At 47.1% G+C, this 22,075-nt stretch overlaps 1 protein-coding gene across 10 annotated transcripts; it reads left to right on the top strand.

Moving 5' to 3' along the window:
- The first annotated feature begins 6,967 nt into the window (after positions 1-6,967).
- LOC125550929 (F-box/LRR-repeat protein At3g26922) lies at positions 6,968-19,607 on the top strand. Of its 10 annotated transcripts, none has more exons than XM_087517868.1 (7): positions 6,968-7,252; positions 7,351-8,291; positions 8,799-8,954; positions 9,041-9,118; positions 11,697-11,823; positions 12,853-18,081; positions 19,352-19,607. In XM_087517868.1, exons 2-5 carry the CDS (start codon positions 7,386-7,388, stop codon positions 11,772-11,774), a joined length of 1,218 nt encoding a protein of 405 aa, XP_087373994.1. In that variant the 5' UTR covers positions 6,968-7,252; positions 7,351-7,385; the 3' UTR covers positions 11,775-11,823; positions 12,853-18,081; positions 19,352-19,607. The 10 variants fall into 10 exon arrangements, with proteins under 10 accessions (XP_087373994.1, XP_087373992.1, XP_048570019.1 ...); XM_087517866.1 differs by having other exon boundaries at positions 9,041-9,239; XM_048714062.2 differs by lacking the exon at positions 12,853-18,081 and having other exon boundaries at positions 11,700-11,823.
- Positions 19,608-22,075: the final 2,468 nt, after the last annotated feature.

The following is a 22,075-nucleotide window of genomic DNA, read 5'->3' as shown; positions in this document are numbered from 1 at the left end:
ACTCTAGTGCAAGTGGGAGACTGTTGGAAATATGCCCTAGAGGCAATAATAAAAGCATTATTATTATATTTCCTTGTTCATGATAATTCTCTTTATTCATGCTATAATTGTGTTATCCGGAAATCGTAATACATGTGTGAATAATAGACACCAACATGTCCCTAGTAAGCCTCTAGTTGACTAGCTCGTTGATCAACAGATAGTCATGGTTTCCTGACTATGGACATTGGATGTCATTGATAACGAGATCACATCATTAGGAGAATGATGTGATGGACAAGACCCAATCCTAAACATAGCACAAGATCGTATAGTTCGTTTGCTAGAGTTTTCCAATGTCAAGTATCCTTTCCTTAGACCATGAGATCGTGTAACTCCCGGATACCGTAGGAGTGTATGGTCACGGGATCATGCATCACGGTACGAGTAAAGTGACTTGCCGGTAACGAGATTGAACGAGGTATTGGGATACCGACGATCGAATCTCGGGCAAGTAACATACCGATTGATGAAGGGAATTGTATGCGGGATTGATTGAATCCTCGACATCGTGGTTCATCCGATGAGATAATCGAGGAGCATGTGGGAGCCAACATGGGTATCCAGATCCCGCTGTTGGTTATTGACCGGAGAGCGATCTCGGTCATGTCGACATGTCTCCCGAACCCGTAGGGTCTACACACTTAAGGTTCGGTGACGCTAGGGTTGTAGGGATATGTATATGCAGTAACCCGAATGTTGTTCGGAGTCCCGGATGAGATCCCGGACATCACGAGGAGTTCCGGAATGGTCCGGAGGTAAAGAATTATATATAGGAAGTGCTATTTCGGGCATCGGGACAAGTTTCGGGGTACTGCAGCTCCACCACCACCACACCGTCGTGCTGCTGCTGGAGCCATCTTCGGGCATCGGGACAAGTTTCGAAGCCCTGCCGGAGTACTGCAGCTCCACCACCACCACACCGTCGTGCTGCTGCTGGAGCCATCTTCCTCAACCTCTCCTTCCCCTTGCTGGATCAAGAAGGAGGAGATGTTACGCTGACCGTACGTGTGTTGAACACGGAGGTGCCGTCCGTTCGGCGCTAGGATCTCCGGTGATTTGGATCACGTCGAGTACGCCTTCCTCATCCCCGTTCTTTGAACGCTTCCGCGCGTGATCTACAAAGGTATGTAGATGCAATCCAATCACTCGTTGCTAGATGAACTCCTAGATGGATCTTGGTGAAACCGTAGGAAATTTTTTGTTTTCTGCAACATTCCCCAACAGTACTACCCATATCATCAATATTAATCAAACAGGAGTAGGGTTTTACCTCCATCAAGAGGGCCCGAACCTGGGTAAAAACATCGTGTCCCTTGTCTCCTGTTACCATCCGCCTAGACGCACAGTTCGGGACCCCCTACCCGAGATCCGCCGGTTTTGACACCGACAGTACGCGTAATGTCGGTCCGGGCCGCTTCATCCAACAATACCGCCGAACCAAAGTATGACATGCTGGTAAGAAGTATGACTTATATCGCCCACAACTCACTTGTGTTCTACTCGTGCACAACATCAACGCATAAAACCCAGGCTCGGATGCCCCTGTTGGGGAACGTAGTAATTTCAAAAAAAATTCCTACGCACACGCAAGATCATGGTGATGCATAGCAACGAGAGGGGAGAGTGTTGTCCACGTACCCTCGTAGACCGAAAGTGGAAGCGTTAGCACAACGCGGTTGATGTAGTCGTACGTCTTCACGATCCGACCGATCCAAGTACCGAACGCACGGCACCTCCGAGCTCAGCACACGTTCAGCTCGATGACGTCCTGCGAACTCCGATCCAGCAAAGCTTCACGGGAGAGTTCCGTCAGCATGACGGCGTGGTGACGGTGATGATGTTGCTACCGACGTAGGGCTTCGCCTAAGCACCGCTACGATATAGCCGAGGTGGAATATGGTGCAGGGGGGCACCGCACACGGCTGGGAGAGATCAACTGATCAACTTGTGTGTTTAGAGGTGCCCCCTGCCCCTGCATATAAAGGAGCAAGGGGGGAGGCTGGCCGGCCCTCTATGGGCGCACCAGGAGGAGGAGTCCTCCTCCTAGTAGGAGTAGGACTCCCCTTTCCTACTCCTACTAGGAGGAGGAAAGGAAGGAGGAGAAGAAGAAGGAAGGAGAAGGAGGAAAAGGAGGAAAGGGGGGCCGACCCCCTAGTCCAATTCGGTTTGGGCTAGGGGGCCGTGCGCCCTGCCTCCTCTCTTCCACCACTTGGCCCATGAGGCCCATTACTTCTTCCTCGTATTCCCGTAACTCCCCGGTACCCCCGAAAACACACGAATCACTCGGAACCTTTCTGATGTCCGAATATAGTCGTCCAATATATCGATCTTTACATCTTGACCATTTCGAGACTCCTCGTCATGTCCCCGATCTCATCCGGGACTCCGAACTACCTTTGGTACATCAAATCACATAAACTCATAATACAATCGTCACCGAAACTTTAAGCATGCGGACCCTACAGGTTCGAGAACTATGTAGACATGACCGAGACATGTCTCCGGTCAATAACCAATAGTGGAACCTGAATGCTCACATTGGCCCCCACATATTCTACGAAGATCTTTATCGGTCAGACCGCATAACAACATACATTGTTCCCTTTGTCATCGGTATGTTACTTGCCCGAGATTCGATCATTGGTATCTCAATACCTAGTTCAATCTTGTTACCGGCAAGTCTCTTTACTCGTTCCGTAACACATCATCCCGTAACTAACTCATTAGTTGCAATGCTTGCAAGGCTTATAGTGATGTGCATTACCGAGTGGGCCCAGAATACCTCTCCGACAATCGGAGTGACAAATCCTAATCTCGAAATACGCCAACCCAACAAGTACCTTCGGAGACACCTGTAGAGCACCTTTATAATCACCCAGTTACGTTGTGACGTTTGGTAGCACACAAAGTGTTCCTCCGGTAAACGGGAGTTGCATAATCTCATAGTCATAGGAACATGTATAAGTCATGAAGAAAGCAATAGCAACAAACTAAACGATCAAGTGCTATGCTAACGGAATGGGTCAAGTCAATCACATCATTCTCCTAATGATGTGATCCCGTTAACCAAATGACAACTCATGTCTATGGCTAGGAAACATAACCATCTTCGATTAATGAGCTAGTCAAGTAGAGGTATACTAGTGACAATTTGTTTGTCTATGTATTCACACATGTATTATGTTTCCGGTTAATACAATTCTAGCATGAATAATAAACATTTATCATGATATAAGGAAATAAATAATAACTTTATTATTGCCTCTAGGGCATATTTCCTTCAGCCGGAGAGCTCGGGCATAGCACCTTTCAGAAGGTGACAGCCGCTTTGCGTATGTTGGCATACGGTATCCCGACTGATCTAGTTGATGATCACTTGGCTATGGGTGAGAGTCAAGCCATCATGCGTGTCAAGCGCTTCGCAGTCGGAATTGTGCAAGTGTTTGTCAAGGAGTATTTGAGATCTCCCAATGCTGAAGACGCCGCAAGGCTATTAGCGATGAACAAAGCTCGCAGCTTTCCTGGCATGCTTGGCTCAATAGATTGCATGCATTGGAGTTGGAAGAATTGTCCAAAGGCATGGCATGGGCAATTCCACGGGCAAAAAAGGGTTCCACTATAATCCTTGAAGCGGTGGCCGGTCAAGAGACTTGGATTTGGCATGCATTTTTTGGAATGCCTGGATCTTTGAATGACACCAATGTTGTCAACCAGTCACCACTGATGAGTAAGATTGCAAATGGTGAGTTGCCACCGGTGCAGTTTGTAGCAAATGGCCGTACATACAACTATGGCTATTATCTAGCGGATGGCATCTATCCAAAGTGGCAAACCTTCGTGAAGCCGTTGAGAAAGCCGGAAGGTAAGAAAAATCTTGATTTCCACAATGCTCAGGCGGCGGCTAGAAAAGATGGGGAGAGAGCTTTTGGGATTTTGCAAGCCCAATTTGCTATTGCGAGAGGACCGGCTAGATTTTTAGATCAAAAAAATGCTTTGGTACATCATGCACGCTTGTGTGATCATGCACAACATGATCATCGAGAATGAGCGTGGCCAAGATTTAGACTACTCATAGTATGAGCTCTTGGGACATCCCGTGCGAGTGCGACGAAGGGCTGAAAGGGTGGCCCGTTTTGTTTCCTTCTATCATGCCATTCGGCGTCCCGCGGCGCACAATGATCTTCAGAAGGATCTCATTGAGGAGTGGTAGGCATGGCATGGACGACAAAGAGCATGATTTGTGTGTTCGACATTGTATTGTTCATGAACTATTTGTTGTGTTTATTTCACTATTTGTTGTACTGAATGATAAACTATTTGTTTGGGTTGTAATAACGAAAGTGAACTATTTATTGTTGATTTTTTGTTTATAGTTTGATCATTTTTGCTTCTATTTGAAATGCATATGTTGTTTGTGCGAGTCGCGCGCGCTGCATTTTTTACGCGCTGCTGAAGCTGCGCGTGCTGCATTTTAGCGCGGCTGCTGGAGCCAGCGCTGCCCGCCGCGCCAAATCAGGAGATGAGCGCGCGACAAAGTAGGTTTTAGCGCGTGGCGCGTTCGGCGGCTGTTGGAGATGCTCTAAGTGCTTAGATAGGCGGTTTGGAGAAAGTAAACATGGGTCAAAATAGTGTTGGAGATGACGTAACCCTCAGAAATCCTCACCGCCTCTCCACTTCCTCTTCCTCTTCCTCCCTTCCTCACTCACCAAGCATTCCAGGCCCCAGAAGCATCTAGACCTAAGAATTTACGCAGCCCGGTCCACCGTCGAGGGTCTTCTGGCCAGCCGGCGATGGCCGGATGCCGACGGTTCTCCTGGGAGGAAGCTTGGAACAATGTACCAGAAAAAAACTTTAACGTGTGGGGAACAGAACGCGTGTACTTTACGTCAGCTATACTCAACAGGGGAAAGATAAATACTACATAATACAGTGGGGCTATTATAGTGGGTGAGAATTCCAAAACGATTTGATACGCATGATTTCAGTGAGCGTCGTCGTCGAGTGCTCCTGCACAATTTTGACGAGCACTTCCCTATATACATTCATTGTAAGTGTTTCACCATATTTGACTGTTTCTAGCAGAGTGGTTAGGTCCTGCAAAAATATAATCATTAGATGTGTTGTTTATTGCTAATGTGCTATGAACATTTTGGCATTGTTAATTATTGCCTGTTACCATGAATCTATAAACTGGTTCTTATGTAGCCTTATGAAACACAATGGTGTGGGAAACAAATCTATATTATACGGTACATGAGAACCCAATGACACCACATTCAAAAAATTGAGGTGGCTACGCTACAAAACAAGCAACACAACAAAGTGTGCCTTACCTTCTAGTTTCCTATTAAATGTACCGTAATTGATTTCTTAGAAAAATATCCACATGGTTCATCATACAAATCAAAAAACCAATATAGGAAAAATTTCTAAAATCTTTTAAATCAAAGAGTCCCTAAAACTGATAATAGAAAGGTTGTCCAGTTTAACCAAAAAGAAAAAGAAATCCAAACAGCCAAGGTGAACTAAAAAGAAAAGAAATCCAAGAAGCCAAGGTGATATGCGTGTAGTTCTCCATTGTTTAGCTCCAATCCCTAAGGGCATCTCCAACGTTGCCCATCAAAATGCCACTAATCATTCAGGCGTGTGGTCCGAACACTTTGTGTCATCCACCGTCGTACGTCAAACGTCCACAGACCAGTCTGGACGTCTGAATTTCCACAAACCAGAAGCAAACCTGGCGGAGCTTGGCAGATGTCCGAACAGACGCCACGCAGGTGTCTGACACTCCGGATCTAGTCAAAAACCCATCTAGAGCCCCGTTTTTCTCACTCCGTCTCTTCCCCTTCCTCTCTATCTGCATAGTCTGAGACCGATGTCGCCGCTGCACCAACCACTTTGCCGTCCAGACATTGCCGGACCTCCGCCACCCCCTGGATGTAGACCAAACACATGTCTCGAAGCCAAGGTGTCTGTACTAGAGTACTTGAGAGAACCAACTGCTGAATACACCGCACGACTCATGGCACAGTCGGAAGTCAGAGGGTAGCTAGGTATGCTCGGATCCTTGGATTACATGCACTGCATGGCAATGCAAGAATTTCCCATATGCTCTAAGGGGCAATATCAGGACCATTGCAAGAAAGCCCATCATGATTCTTGAAGCAGTTGCATCACAAGACCTCTGGATTTGATACTCTTTCTTTGGGATTTTCGGGTCTCACAATGACATCAATGTGCCACATCCGTCTCCATTGTTTGCGAGGTTGTGTGCAGGAGAAGCTCTTCCATGTAACTATAGTACTATATACCATCGATGGTCATGACTGCAACATGAGCTATTATCTTTGTGATGGTATCAATTCTTCATGGGCGACCTCCGTCAGGACCATCTATGATTCAAGGGGCGAGAAAAGATCTTATTTTTCCCAAAGAAAAGGAGTCGGAAAGGATGATGAGAGGGCATTTAGAGTGCTCGAGCTCATTTTGCAGTTGTTCGAGGACCTGCAAAAATATGGGATGCAGAGACGTTGTGGGAGGTGATGGCAGTTTGTGTCATACACAACATAATTGTGGCGGATGAGGGTGACGGAGTTCGCCACGGTTTGGAATTTGAGCGCATGAGTGATCCTATCCAACTTTTAGATCAAAATCCGACAAAGTTTGATGATTTTATCCAAATGCATCGGCAAATTCACTATAGAACAATTCATGAGCAGCTTCAGAATGATCTAGTTTGCATATTTGTGGACGCTTCAAAGGAAAAATTAAAAAATGTGTCTGAATAATGAACTTTAGATTTGAACTATTTTATTGAATTTGAATTTATTTTGTATCGAAATATTTGCATAACATGATTATGAGAAAAGGATGATATTTATCTTTCAAGTGCTTAGATAGGCGGTTTGGAGAAAGTAAACATGGGTCAAAACAGTGTTGGAGATGACGTAACCCTCAGAAATCCCCATCGCCTCTCCACTTCCTCTTCCTCTTCCTCCCTTGCTCACTCACCAAGCATTCCAGGCCCCAGAAGCATCAAGACCCAAGAATTCACGCAGCCCGGTCCACCGTCGAGGGTTTTCTGGCCAGCCGGCCATGGCCGGATGCTGACGGTTCTCCTGGGAGGAAGCTCGGCTTCAAAATCTGGCGACGGCAGCTCGCTAGGGTGCCACGCAATTCCACCCCTGCTCCACCTCCACAAGATCTACAGGTAAACGATCAACGAGCTCATAATTTTCACTCCGAGGTGCCAGTTGATGTAGCGAAGGGTCCGTCCATGCCTGATCTTCGTCGGGTTCTGTTTTTCAGCGGCCAGAGCCGGCGCTCCCCACCTGTTCGGCGTAATGCCTAAGGAGCAAGCAACGGCCTCCCGCCGTTGGAAGGCGGCGCCCGAGGCGCGTGGCGGCGAGGGGATCGACGCGCTGCCGGGCGAGGTCCTGCAGCACGTACTGTCCTTCTTGCCGGTGGCGGAGGCCGTGCAGACCTGCGTGCTGGCTCGGCGCTGGCGCGACCTCTGGAAGTCCATGCCGGTCCTGCGCATCACCTGCGAGGGCAGGATTCTGAACCGGCGGGGCGTCAGGAGGCTCAACAAGTTTGTGAACCATCTGCTGCTCCTCCGTGACCGCAGCGCGCCCCTGCATGCGTGTGAGATAGAGCTCAGCACTTTCCATAGCCAGGATGAACCGCAGGTCAACTTATGGATCCGGCATGCTCTCTTGTGCCAAGCTCGAGTCCTCAGTGTTCATTTAGGCCGTGATAACAATAGCTTCGAGCTGCTGGAGGACCTGCCTCTCGTCTCTCTGCACTTGACGAGGTTGGAGCTTTGCAACGTAGTGTTAAATGATAGCATTCTGTATTTTTCGAGCTGCCCAGCGCTGGAAGAACTGTGGATGAGGGGTTGCTACGTCCAAGCTGATATGATCATGTCCCAGTCCCTAAAACGCCTGACCATCCTTGACTGCATATTTTATCCAAATGAACGGACTCGGATTTCTGTCCCAAGTCTAGTTACACTGGAATTAATTGAGTGCTGGGGGAGGACTCCTTTGCTTGAAAGCATGCCATCATTAGTAACAGGATCTATTAAGCTTGCCGACTGTGATGATTGTTGTGGTAAAGAAGCTGGTGGTTCGTGTGTCGATGTTACCTGTGAAAATTGCAGTTCCATTGATGATGACACTGGAGATTGTGTGCTTCTCAATGGTTTGTCAGAGGCTAAAAGCTTGGAGTTGATAGCTGAACCTTGTGTGGTATGTTTGCATCTACTTCTTTTCTCAGCTTTTATTGTTATTTGTGAACCCTGATACATTATGTCTCTTACATTATATCATCATTTGACATCTGTGAAGTAACCGCTATGCAAGTGGTTTGCTTGCACCTGTACATTATATGGATTTAATTTCCCGTGACTCTATTCATATTTTGTATTGTATTACTTCTGAAACTGCAAGCACAGGTTTAATGTTTGTATTGGAATAAATCTGTCAAATCTATTTTTATATGGCCAATTATACATATTCACATTGAGAAATATTATGTACAATTTTATATGTTATGCAAGGAGGTAAAAGCAAACTTATAAAATCTGATATGGGTTACAAGCCTCTTTTTTCACTCTGGTTACAAGCCTCTTTTCGCTTTGGCCAAATCAGATTTTGCTTTTCAATACTTGTGGGAGCTTCATTTACTTCAGTAGCATCACACCTTGTACTTAAAAAAAATCTTGAGATATTCTTACCCATTTGCATTTTCTGTAGTTTATCCTCAAAAGAGATTTGATGTGGTGCCCTACCTTTAGCAAGTTAAAAACCTTGTTACTCAATGATTGGTGTATGAAGGCCAATCTTGGTGCACTCATGTGCTTTCTCCAACATACACCTGTTCTCGAGAAGCTTACCATCCAGCTTTGTCAGGTATATACTTCGTAAATCTGATATATGTTCCAATTTAGGTTATCATGCATGATTTAATGTAGTATTTTTGCTCCATACACATACAGGCACCCAGCAGTCGGATGGGGACTGAAGGAAGCTACAATCTGACGGGACAACCGTTTGTTTTATCTAACAAGCTTAAGGTACTTGAAATCAAGTGTGAGAACATTGATGAGAGGGTTCACAGAATTTTAACGTTCTTGAGTACCTATAGCATACATGTTGAGCAAATCAATATCCAGCAGAGTATTGGATCTTCTGAAGGTTAGTAGGTTCTTGACGCTTGTACCATCTAGGCCCCAATTGCACTTCTATTGATTAGTAACTAGGGGCAGGGGCGCGCCCGTGGCGCGCCTCTTGAGATGCTCCTCTGCACTTATAGGCTGTCTACTGACTTTATTGTCCCTGCTTTAATCAAATAGATACTAACCAAAATAAACACTGGACAATAGTTTCATGTGAGTATGTTAAAAGAATAGAAGCCACACTCTTTATATTGATCTGATCATACCATAGGAGGTCAAGAATTTGGCAAGTCAATAATACACATACGAATAACAATATGCCATTTCATAACAAATAAGGTCCTTGCACCCATGTAAATCTCGTGCTGCAACAGCCGCCAAGATTCCGACGTGTTGAGCTTCTGCGCGTTCACGATGGCCGAGACGATGCCGGGGAAGGCTTTGGTACCCCACCAGTCGTCCTGGTCCGACGAGGCATAAATCTGCCGAAGGAGAAAAACCATTACTGTGGTTAGTTTCAGACTAACTTCGGAGTTCAGACAACTACAGTACTATGTAACAAGCCTGCAGCTTTGATGCTCATCATATGTTTGGACCACGGTCTCCCTCCGAGCCACTCTTGGTTGGTGAAGGCTCGCTCCGCCATCGTCCATCGGTCGTTGATCTCTTTGACTTTCAGCATGCGTACCCTCGTGTTATGGCCCTTCTTTTGTGCTTGCAACATCTGTTGTCATGAGGACGGCAGATAGTCCATGTTTCAAGTAATTGTTGGAGCTACTTCTACATGCCACACTTAATGATAATTTCATGAAAAAAATGTGTGTACCAATCAATAAGAAGCGAGTCTATCATGAATTCATGATTCTGTTTCAGTTTCCTTGATGAAACTGAATTAGGGGATTACCCTGTGTGTCTATCTCAGTTGCCAGAAGAGAAAATACCTCCAGTTCAGACACGTAGGGGACATAATTGAAGGGAATGATCTCATCATCTGCAAGTCTCAGTAAAATGGGTTAGTCAGCGCTATAGTGAACTTTCTGAATTTGAAAAGATAGCTCGCTCAGTACATACTACATGTCTGTGGAACAAAGGGTCTCCAAACTGCTCCATCCAATCAAAATCATCGTATAGCGAGTCGTAGACAGGGTATTCTGAAACTGCAAGAGCAACAATATTTACGGCAGATGCTAGAGGAATAATAATAAAGCGAGCAGTAAATATATGGTTTGCTAGTCCACTGTTCTGTTTTTTTAAATGAATCAGAACAATGCTATAGAAAGGGAGCACGGATTTTCAGGCTTATACACCACCAAAAGCGTTTCACTTACATAATCCATAAGAGATGTCAAGTGAAGGGACTCCAATGTGCTCGACAAAAGCTGCAAAATCTGTTCCTGCACCGGCCACTCTTGCAGTATGAAAATAGGAGCTTAATACTTCAGTATGTTTCAATCAAATGAAGCTCTCATGATCGCTCATTTGTGCCATGTAGTCATACAAGGTATGAGACGGATCATCAGGATCGGGTACCTTCAATGAAGGAAAAAAAAAGGATCAAATAATTAAATAAATTTGGAATCTATGTAGACAAGTCTCTAATATGTACTCAATGCTGCTCATGAAGTTTAAATTCTATGCTTATAAAGGCTTTAGGTGCAGAACTAAAATACCATTCTGCTTGCTTCATTGATTAATTCATCGAGTTGTCGTGTTGCACGGGGCATAAGACTTCCAGGCCCAAACATTGACATGTCTACATTCAGATAAGCAACACCTCTTGAAGCAAGCATATCCATGTCCTCCTCGGTCCATTCCGTAGACCCTATCCGAGGCATTGGAATTTTCAACGCTTTAGAGCTTACAGTTGCGGATGAGAAAGCATCTGAGAGCATGCGAGCAAGAACATACCAGCGCAAACTCTTCTGCATCCCAACTGCAGACGATGATTGTTCGCCTTGGCCTCCATCCTTTATTTTCTAGCTTGGACAGCCTCCCTGCTATCTACAAACAAAGATAGGGTATTGGCATTATCCTCAATTTATCAAAGATGCCTTGCATTCAGAACAGCTTAGTATTCGGTAAGGTTGATTACCTCGAGCATAGTTGCTGTTCCGCTGTTGGGATCGACTGCCTCAAATGTTTTTAGTACATTTTTTCATATGCTGGCTACAGAAAGCGAATATAACCAATGTACCAGCAGACTTTCAACAGAACAAGTACATCACGATTGTTTGGTTGCAACTGATTTACCTCGTTTTGTGTTTGCCGTTTCGTGAGCTTATGCCGTACAGATTGATCAGCATCATGTATAACAATTTCTCGTGCTATAAGCTCAGCCACTAGTTTTGCCTGAGGCAACAACACAGAGATAGTAAATATGAATACTTAGTCCCAATAATACATAGGTTAGCTTGCTCATATGGGGGGTAGGGACTGTATCATGGAGCACAGACCTGACTTAGTTTTTGAATTGCAGCAGCAGCAGCAGCAGCACTCTGAAGCACCGGTGGAACGAGCGGTGGCGGCAGGATATGCAGTAGTGCCACGGAATTGAAAGATGGGCAGTCTCGCCGCCGCAGCCGCGGCGACCAAATCCTCTGCAGGTTGATCCCACTTCCTCTCTTTTACAGAAAAAAAGACGGAAAAATCGGGCCTAGCATTCCTTTTTCGCAGATCAATCCACCATTAGAGGATAAGAGCGTCGATCCCACTTCCTCTTTTTTACAGAAACAAAGACGGAAAAATCGGCCCTAGCATTCCTTTTTCGCAGACCAATCCGCAATTATAGAGGACAAAAGCGAGCGGGGAAGGAGGGGAGGTGGGGAGGGGCGCACCAGATCGACCATCTTGATGAGGCCCTCCAGGCCGGAGTTGTTCTTGACGTTCAGGAGGTGGAAGTTGCTGCAGCGGGCGAGGTGGGGCGGGGGTGGGTCGACGAGGCGGCGGATCTTGTAGCAGTAGACGTCGACGGCGAGGACGGAGTCCGGGGTCTCGGCCATGAGGTGCTCGCAGATGAATCCACCGCCCCGCTCATGCAGATGGTGAGAGGCGCTACGAGCACCCGTCCAGATCCAACCTGTCGTCGCTGGCGGGCGTCGGCCTCGGTAGCAACATGGTCCTGGCGGTCGAGCGGGCGAGCCGATCCAATCAAAGGAGAAAGATCTTTGGAGAGGGAAAAAGAGGTTGTGTGCTCGAGAGAGAAAGTGCGTGTGGCTCGAGGGGCACGAAGGAACAAGGGAAAAAGAGGTTTCTTTTTTCATCGACGAAACTCGCCAACCCCTTCTGTCCACGTGGACGTCGCGAGGAGGCGCCCTTTGTGCCACCGTTAAAGGGTTGTACTAGAACGATCATGTTGAGGTTACAGGGCCCAAGGATTTTCCTCAGGAACCCAGAGCTGGACCTTCTCAAGCGCGAACTCCGCGTGTGTTGCCCTCGCAGAATGCTCAGTTGAGGAGCATGGCTGAGCAGATTGTAGTCAGGCAGGAGCAGATCAAAGTTGAGCAACAGCAGATCCTAATGCATCTGGGAAGATCTAAGTTGAACAGCTGTTACGGTATATCTCTCTCAAGGTAGTTTTGGTGATTGATGACAACATGTTTGCGAACTAATCTTGTGCTTTGAATAATTCACAGATTCTCCACTGGCATGAGACGCCTTCTTCTCCTCGGAGTGTATTTCAAGACGGTGTAGCTCTTTTGTTTTTTTTCTCGGTGGACTAGTTGCGTAGAGGGCATCGTACTATCAAGAAGGGGTCCGTTGGGTTTTTGCATGGATGGAATCATCACGTACACATCAGCTTTTCACCCTCCGAGCTTTCCTTTCCATTGAAGAGCAGTACCGCGCACCCAGCGGTAGTACCGCTGAGAAACCACAAGCGGCAGTACCGCTCCGTAGCGGTAGTACCGCCCGTGGCTCCTCAGCAGTAGTACCGCTGGGGGCCTGGCACCTCCGCCTTGTCCTCAGCTCCTTTGAGAGATTTCTTCTCTCTCTCGCGCCCCAGCGGTAGTACCGCACTGCCTGTGGTACTACGGCCGAAGGGTCACAAGCGGCAGTACCGCTCCACAGCGGTACTACCGCCCTTGACCCCACTGCCGTAGTACCGCTGGGCAGTCTGGTTCCTACCGCCTCGGTTCGAGAGGTCTTTTTCTCGTGTCGGGTTTTGCGGCACTAGTCACGGTTGTAGTGACAGTAGTACCGTTCCAGGAGCGGTAGTATCGCCCTACCACCGCGGTAGTATCGCATTTGGGTCCGTTCCCTACTAGTCTCCTCAGCGCGGCAGTACCGTTGGCTGGCGCGGCAGTACCGCTCCCTCTCAGCGGTAGTACCGCCCTGTGCGGGGCTGGTTGGTGGGGGGCAACGGGATTGTTGCCCCCACTATAAAAAGGAGTCCCTTTCTTCCTTCCCACCTACCTCTTACTCCCCCAAACTCCATTAAATACTCCAAGCTTCATTTTCGCCCAATCTATCTCTCTAGCCAATCAAATTTGTTGATTTGCTCGGGAGTGGTTGAGAAGGCTCCGATCTACACTTCTAGCTAGGGATTTTTGATTCCCCCACTCATCCCTAGCGGATCTTGTTACTTTTGGGTGTTTGAACACCTTAGACGGTTGAGGTCACCTCGAAGCCATATTCCATTGTGGTGAAGCTTCGTAGTCTTGTTGGGAGCCTTCGATTAAGTTATGGAGATTGCCCCAACCTTGTTTGTAAAGGTTCGGTCGCCGCCTTCAAGGGCACCAATAGTGGAATCACGGCATCTCGCATTGTGTGAGGGCGTGAGGAGAATACGGTGACCCTAGTGGCTTCTTGGGGAGCATTGTGCCTCCACACCGCTCCAACGGAGACGTACTTCCCCTCGAAAGGAAGAAACTTCAGTAACACATCCTTGTCTTCACCGGATCCACTCTTAGTTATCTCTTACCTTTACTTGTGCAAACTCTTTAGTGTTTCTACCCTTGCTTGCTTGTATGCTTGTTGTTATTGCATCATATAGGTTGCTCACCTAGTTGTACATCTAGACAACCTATTTTGATGCAAAGTTTAATTTGGTAAAGAAAAGCCAAAAAAATTGGTAGTTGCCTATTCACCCCCCCTCTAGTCAACCATATCGATCTTTTCAATTGGTATCAGAGCCTCGTCTCTTTATTAAGGACTTTACCGTCCAAAGAGTATGGTTGATACCGTAGATAGTGTGGAGGAACACTCCAGTGTGAATCCGATCTTGTCTACGGGAGATGGGGGAACTTCGGTCTCTCGTGAGGAGTTCAATGTGGCCTTGGAGACATTGAAAACCTCCATTACGATCGAAGTTGAAAGCATGTTTACTAAATTTCTTGAGGGGCTTAAACTATCCACCGCACCGTTGAAAGTGGGTGATCCCGCCAACAAGGTGTCGGATGCTATCCCCGACAAGGGGAAGCTAGTAGTGAAAAGACTCCTTCTAGTGGCAAGAATGGCACCGGCATCTTTGGCCATGTGGAACCACCACTTGTTTATGGTGGACCGGTTCCTTTCACTCATTTGAATCATGCCGGTCCTCCCTCGAAGATTATGAAAAACGAGGATTTTGATTCTTGGGTTTACCGCTTTAAACGTCATTTAAATCATGTGAACACTAACCTTTGGAGAATCATTGAAAAAGGTTTCTATCCACACGATCCAAGCAACTTCACTCCATGAGAAGTCGCGGACAATCAATTCAATGAGAATGCTCTCTTCATCATTCAAGATGCAATTCCACCCGAAGACCTACCTCATCTTCGTCCCTTCGCCTTGGCCAAAGATGCATGGCATTGTGTCGTGTCTCTCTACCGGGGAAGCGCAAGCATTCAACGCTCCAACTATGAAGTGGTACAAGATGAGGCCGATGAGTTTGCAATGAAGGAAGATGAAGAACCTCGTGAGCTTTATCGGAGAGTAACCAAACTCGCGGTCTCACTACGAGATCACGGGAGCAAGGACACGGATGACAATTGGATCAAGCGCAAATTCCTCAAGGCAATGATGCCCTACCACAAGGCCATGTCCTCCGTCATTCGTCAAAGACCGGACTTCCACACTTTGACCTCAAGCGAAGTGTTGGATGAGTTTGTGGCCATGAACATTTTGAACAAGACCACCGACAATGCGGTGCTCCGTTCTCAACGGGCAAAGAAGCCTAACCTTGCATTGAAGGCCAAGCTCACCGTGGAAGAAGAAGAGGAAGAAGAGGAGAGCAACCCCGAAGATACGAAGTATGCATATCATGAACACATGTGTAACGCCCCGAGACCGATGTGCCAGGTGTCGTCCAGTTATTCGCGGTTGTTGCGTTGTCATTGCTTGCGTGTCATGCATTGCATATCATGTCATCATGCGCATTTCATTTGCATACGTGTTCGTCTCGTGCATCCGAGCATTTTCCCCGTTGTCCGTTTTGCATTCCGGCGCTCCGTTCTCCTCCGGTGTCCCTTTCTACCTTTTTTTCGTGTGTGGTGATTAAACATTTCCGGATTGGACCGAGACTTGCCAAGCGGCCTTGGTTTACTACCGATAGACCGCCTGTCAAGTTTCGTACCATTTGGACTTCGTTTGATACTCCAACGGTTAACCGAGAGACCGAAAAGGTCTCGTGAGTGTTGCAGCCCAACACCCCTCCAATTTGGCCCAAAACCCACCAAAACCCTCTCCATCATCTAGAGCGTTCGATCACGATCGCGTGGCCAAAAACCGCACCTCATTTGGACTCTCCTAGCTCCCTCTACCTATATATATGTGGCCATCCCCGAAATTTTCGCGGATGAACCCTAGCCTCCCTCTTCCTCACGCCGCCGGACATGTCCGCCCGGCGACCGGACGTGTCCGCCCTCACCCTCAGCCAATCCGGCCTCGCCACCTCACCCCGCCGCCCTCTCTCTCCTCCAGCCCCGCCGCCGGCCCACGCGGCCCGGATCAGGCCCGCGGGGCCCATCTCCTCGCGCCGCCGCCCGGGAGACGCCGCCGCCTTCGTCCGAGCTCCTCCTGCCCGCGCCGCTCCGCCTCTCCAACGACCGCCACCGCCGCCATGCTCGAGCGCCGCCACCGCGCCGACGCCTCGCCTTCTTCCCGCGGGCGCCGCCCTTCGCCGGCGTGGCCCCGTCGTCGCCAGGCGCCCCGCCGCCGCGGGCCTCCTCCACGGCGCCCTGGCCGGCCGGACTTGGCCATCCCCGCCGCCGCACGCCTACTCCGGCGCCCTGCTCCGGCGAGCCCGGCCCGCCTCGATCCGTGTGCGATCTGGATCTCAGATCCAAACATCTCTAGGGTTGACTTTTTCCGTAAGTCCCCGAGATTTCCATGTTTCATATGCCCATCTTCATCGTGCCGTAACTTTGCATCCGTAGCTCCGATTCATGCATATAGCATATCAAAATGCTCGTCTCAGAGAGCACATTATTTCATCTCATTGCATCATTGTCATTTGAGTTCATCTTGATGCCCGAAATGCTATTGGAAGTATGCTAGTTGAGATAATTGTCAGATCTGCTGCTCCATTTAGATATTTGTCATTTTTGCCATGATTATTGTGTTCATGTTATGCCCATGAGCTCTACATATGTTTTGTTATAGGTTTTGCCATCTTTCCAGTGGTGCCATCCATGTATTTTTGTGATGTGTGTGGCGACTAGCACAAGCTTGCAAAGTGGTGCACTTGTTAATGCTGATTTCAGGGACTTAGCATTTCCACTAAGTCCTTGGCCTGTTTATCTCATTATGCCATATGTTCATATTGTTTCCTAGTGATCCGTGCCTCTTTTGAGGATGATCAGTAAGGATGTTTTGTTAATCTTGTAGTGCTCTATCCATCCATGTCTTTGTTTGCAATTATGGAGCACCCTAGCTTGAGTCAATCGAGCTCTACTTTTGTCATTTCGTGAATCTGGCCAGATTGTCTACTTGTTAGCGATTTTGCCGATGATGTTGTAGTTGATCCGTGCATGCTATGTTATTGTTCTTGCCATGTCTAGCTTGTATTTTGTGTATTCTTGATGGGTGTATGCTTAGATTGTCATGACATGCTCTGTAGTGAGTGCATCGAGCTCGTAAACATGCCTACTTGATATCTGCTTCAGCATGCTCCAGTTTTCACTAAGTCTGAGAACTGATTATACTTTTGACATGTTCACATGCTTGCAAATGCATTTTCTGATCCCTTTTGGCTCAAGGTCACTAAGGGACTTTTGTTAAGCTCTTTGAGTAGCTCCATGCCATGCTTTACTTTGCCATGTTCAGGTCCTGTATCATATAGTTTTCATGCTCCGAAGTGTGCTACCTGATCTGAAATTCCAGATAAGTGTTAATTTCACTAAGTCTGAGTTCTGTTTACTGTTTTCTCTTTTGCCATACTTGTTTGAACCTGTTAATGGATGAATTGGCCGTAGCTCAGTGTTCATCTTTTGTTAAGCATCATGAATGGATCCCTGCCATGTATTTTGCTGCCATGTTTGAGTGATGTAGTATGTTCATCTCGTTGCATTTAGTTGGCTACTTGCTGTAAATTGCAGACCGTTGCCATATTTGAATTGCTTGCCATTTCCAAACCGTGACTCCGATTCCGGCGTTTTTTATATCGTTTTCAAGCGATTTCATCTCACCTTTCCAGTGGCACACTTGGATTTCTAAGTTGAGGCCAGGTTCATTCATCTCTTGTCAAATCATGCATATGCATCGCATACCGCATCCCGCATATCATATCATGTTCATGTGTTGGTTGTTTACTATGTTGTGTGCTTCTTTCCGGTGTTTGCTTCTTCGGGTTGGTTCCGATAACGTCGCGTTTTTGAGGATTCGTTCAACTACGTCCGTTTGTCTTCTTCATGGACTCATTCTTCTTCCTTGCGGGATTTCAGGCAAGATGACCATACCCTCAAAATCACTTCTATCTTTGCTTGCTAGTTGCTCGCTCTTTTGCTATGCCTATGCTGCGATACCTACCACTTGTTTATCATGCCTCCCATATTGTTGAACCAAGCCTCTAACCCATCTTGTCCTAGCAAATCGTTGTTTGGCTATGTTACCGCTTTGCTCAGCCCCTCTTATAGCGTTGTTAGTTGCAGGTGAAGATTGAAGTTTGTTCCCTGTTGGAACATGGAGATGTTGTTCCTTGTTGGAACATGTTTACTTGTTGGGATATCACAATATCTTTTATTTTAATTAATGCATCTATATACTTGGTAAAGGGTGGAGGCTCGGCCTTATGCCTGGTGTTTTGTTCCACTCTTGCCGCCCTAGTTTCCGTCATATCGGTGTTATGTTCCCGGATTTTGCGTTCCTTACGCGGTTGGGTTATAATGGGAACCCCTTGATAGTTTGCCTTGAATAAAGCTTTTCCAGCAATGCCCAACCTTGGTTTTACCATTCGCCACCTAGCCTTTTCTTTCCCTTGGGTCGGCCAGCCCGAGGGTCATCTTATTTAACCACCCCCCCGGGCCAGTGCTCCTCTGAGTGTTGGTCTGACCGAGTAGACTGCGGGGCCACCTCGGGGCAACTTGAGGTTTAGTTTTACTCGTAGGATGTCTCATCTGAGTGTGCCCTGAGAACGAGATATGTGCAGCTCCTATCGGGATTTGTCGGCACATTCGGGCGGTGTTGCTGGATTTGTTTTAACTTGTCGAAGTGTCTTGTAGAACCGGGATACCGAGCCTGATCGGAATGTCTCGGGAGAAGGTCTATTCCTTCGTTGACCGTGAGAGCTTGTCATGGGCTAAGTTAGGACCCCCTGCAGGGATTTGAACTTTCGAAAGCCGTGCCCGCGGTTATGGGCAGATGGGAATTTGTTAACGTCCGGTTGTAGAAAACCTTAAGTCGACCTTAATTAAAATACATCAACCGCGTGTGTAACCGTGATGGTCTCTTTCCGGTGGAGTCCGGGAAGTGAACACGGTGTTGCAGTTATGCTTGACGTAGGTTGTTCTAGGATCACTTCTTGATCATAGATTTCTCGAACGTGCTTTGCCTTCTCTTCTCGCTCTCATTTGCGTATGTTAGCCACCATATATGCTAGTCGCTTGCTGCAGCTCCACATATTTACCTTGCCTTACCTATAAGCTTAAATAGTCTTGATCGCGAGGGTGCGAGATTGCTGAGTCCCCGTGACTCACAAATTACTTCAAAACCCAGTTTGCAGGTGCCGATGTTACCGAGCAGGTGACGCAACCAAGCTCAAGGAGGAGCTCGATGAAGATCTTGTCCTTTGTGTTGTTTCGTTCTAGTTGATCAGTAGTGGAGCCCAGTTGGGGTCGATCGGGGACCTTGTCGTTTTTGGGGTTCTTCTTTTATTTTGGTTCCGTAGTCGGGCCTTGATTGTATTTGGATGATGTAATGCTTTATTCATGTAATTGTGTGAAGTGGCGATTGTAAGCCAACTATGTATTTCTTTCCCTTATGTATTACATGGGTTGTGTGAAGATTATCTCACTTGCGACATTGCTTTCAATGCGGTTATGCCTCTAACTCATGCTTCGACACGTGGGAGATATAGCCGCATCGAGGGCGTTACAACATGGCACTTGCTTCAAGGCAATTTTGGAGCAAGAAAAACTCGAGGCCCAACTTTAGCAAAAACAACTCGAGTGGCACAAGGGGCAAGCAACGTGTAAGGACTTGCTACAATTGCGGCAACGTGAGTCATTTCGTTGCGGAATGCCCGTATGAGAAGAGGGAAGACAATGGTGGCAAACTCATACGAAAGGACAAGGCCAAGTCGTTCCCCAACAAGAACAACTTCACCAAGAAGACTCCTCCCAAGGCTTTGGTTGTGCAAGAAGAGTACAATGAGGATGATGACGATGATAAAGATGATGAGTCGGTTGCCATGGCCTCCGTTGCCATTGCAACAACGTCACGGGTGTCTCTCTTCGACTCACCCAACGAGAGCATCACCGCCAAGTGCCTCATGGCTAAAGCCACCAACAAGGTAACCTCCAACATCAAAACTACCATCATTAATCATCCTTCCCCAACGGATAGCATTAATGAACTTGAGGGAGCTAATGTGGAGGCTAACGAGTTTGAGGCCTTTATGGGCAAACTCAAGGGAAAATCCAAGAAGCACTTTGTTGCTCTCCTGGAACAACTTGGTGAGGCCAATGACATGGTCGAGGCTCACGAAGACACCATCTCTAAGATGGAAGGGCATAGTCGTGACTATGCCGATGGGATTTCGGATCTTTCCAATGCTCTTGAGGAAGAGTGTGGTCTTCGTTTGGCTCTTGAGGAGTCACACAACATTGATCATGCTAAGTTAAAGAAAGATTATGATCATGCCCTCATTGTTTCTCGTGTGCTAAATTCCGAGAAGGCCAAACTCGGAGTTGATCTTGCTAGACTCAAAGAGGAGTTTGATATACTTGACAAGGCCCACAAGGCCTTGAAGGGTATTCACGCTAGTCTCAAGGAGTCTCATGATCAACTCCAAGTGAAGCTAACTAAGGAGAAAGCAACTTTTCCTCATATGGTTTTAATTGATAATGCAAATGCTACTAACCCGTGTTGTGAGCATATACATCTTGTTGAGGAAAATGCTAAGTTGAAGGAGCAACTTGAGAGAGGTCTTGCGACTTGCATACAAGGCAAGAAGAACCTCAACGATCTCTTGATCAACCAAAAGGGAGGTGTGGCCAAGGAAGGGGTTGGGTACGTGCCCGACTCCAAGAACAAGAAGAAGAATGACAAGACCAAACAACCTCCTCCCCTCATGCAAACCTTTGTGAAGGAGGGAGAGAGTGCCCCCGAGGAGAAGAAGAAGAAGAACAATGTCAAGAAGGGCAATATCACCCCTCCCAACAAAGCCGGCGATTTTAATCCTTCTTATGTGTTATGTCGTGCTAGTGATGGGCATGTTTATGCCAAATTTGTTGGTTCTCTTCATGAGTACATTGAATGGTCTATTTGGGTTCCTAAGACCCTTGTTACTAACATCAAAGGACCATTACAAAATGGGTACCTAAAACCAAGCATTGATCTCTTGTAGGTGTTTGCTTTCGGTGGTGGATCATGGTTGCTCGATAGCAGAGCTACAAATCATATGACCGGAAGCAAGGACTTGGTGGTGGACGTGCACAAAGTTCCATCTATGCCCACCAATGTCGAGTGGGGTGACGCCTCATCCTCTAAGGTATTGGGACTTGGCAAGGTGGTCATCTCTCATGATCTCACGATCGAGAAGGTCATGCTTGTTGAGTCCCTCGCATACAATTTACTTTCCGTTCGTCAACTTGCAATCACGGGCTTTGCCACTTTCTTTGATATCGATACTGTGGCCCTCTTGTGGAGCAAGACTCTTAAAGTAGCTTTTGTTGGGCATGTCTAGAACGGTCTATATGTGATTAACTTTTCGGAGCGACCCACTAAGACCGCAACATGCCTAATGGCTAAAGTTGATGTGGGATGGCTTTGGCATCGCCGTTTAGCCCATGTCAATATGAGATCTTTGCAAAGTCTCCTCAAGAGGGACCATGTCCGTGGACTAACGAATGTTAGTTTTGTTAAAGATCGTGCTTGCAGTGCTTGTATCGAAGGAAAGCTACATGAGAAGGCTCACCCTCCCACGACTATCATTTATTCAAAGAGGCCCTTGGAGCTCCTTCATATGGATCTTTTTGGGCCCCCATCCTTCGATAGTCTTGGAGGTAGGAAGTATTGCTTGGTGATTGTGGATGACTACTCAAGGTACACGTGGGTGTATTTCTTCAAGAGGAAGAGCGAGACCCAACAAACCGTCATTGACTTTGCAAATGAAGCACAACGTCAACACAATGCAAAGATCTTGACAATAAGAAGTGACAACGGCACCGAGTTCAAGAACTACACCTTGGATGAATTTCTTAGTGATGAGGGAATCAA

The sequence above is a fragment of the Triticum urartu genome, chromosome 4A (genome assembly GCF_056163025.1).
Source record: "Triticum urartu cultivar PI428250 chromosome 4A, HENAU_Tu73, whole genome shotgun sequence".
Lineage (NCBI taxonomy): Eukaryota > Viridiplantae > Streptophyta > Magnoliopsida > Poales > Poaceae > Triticum > Triticum urartu.
Note: the sequence above shows the minus strand (reverse complement) of the source record. Positions and strands in the feature narration are given on the sequence as shown.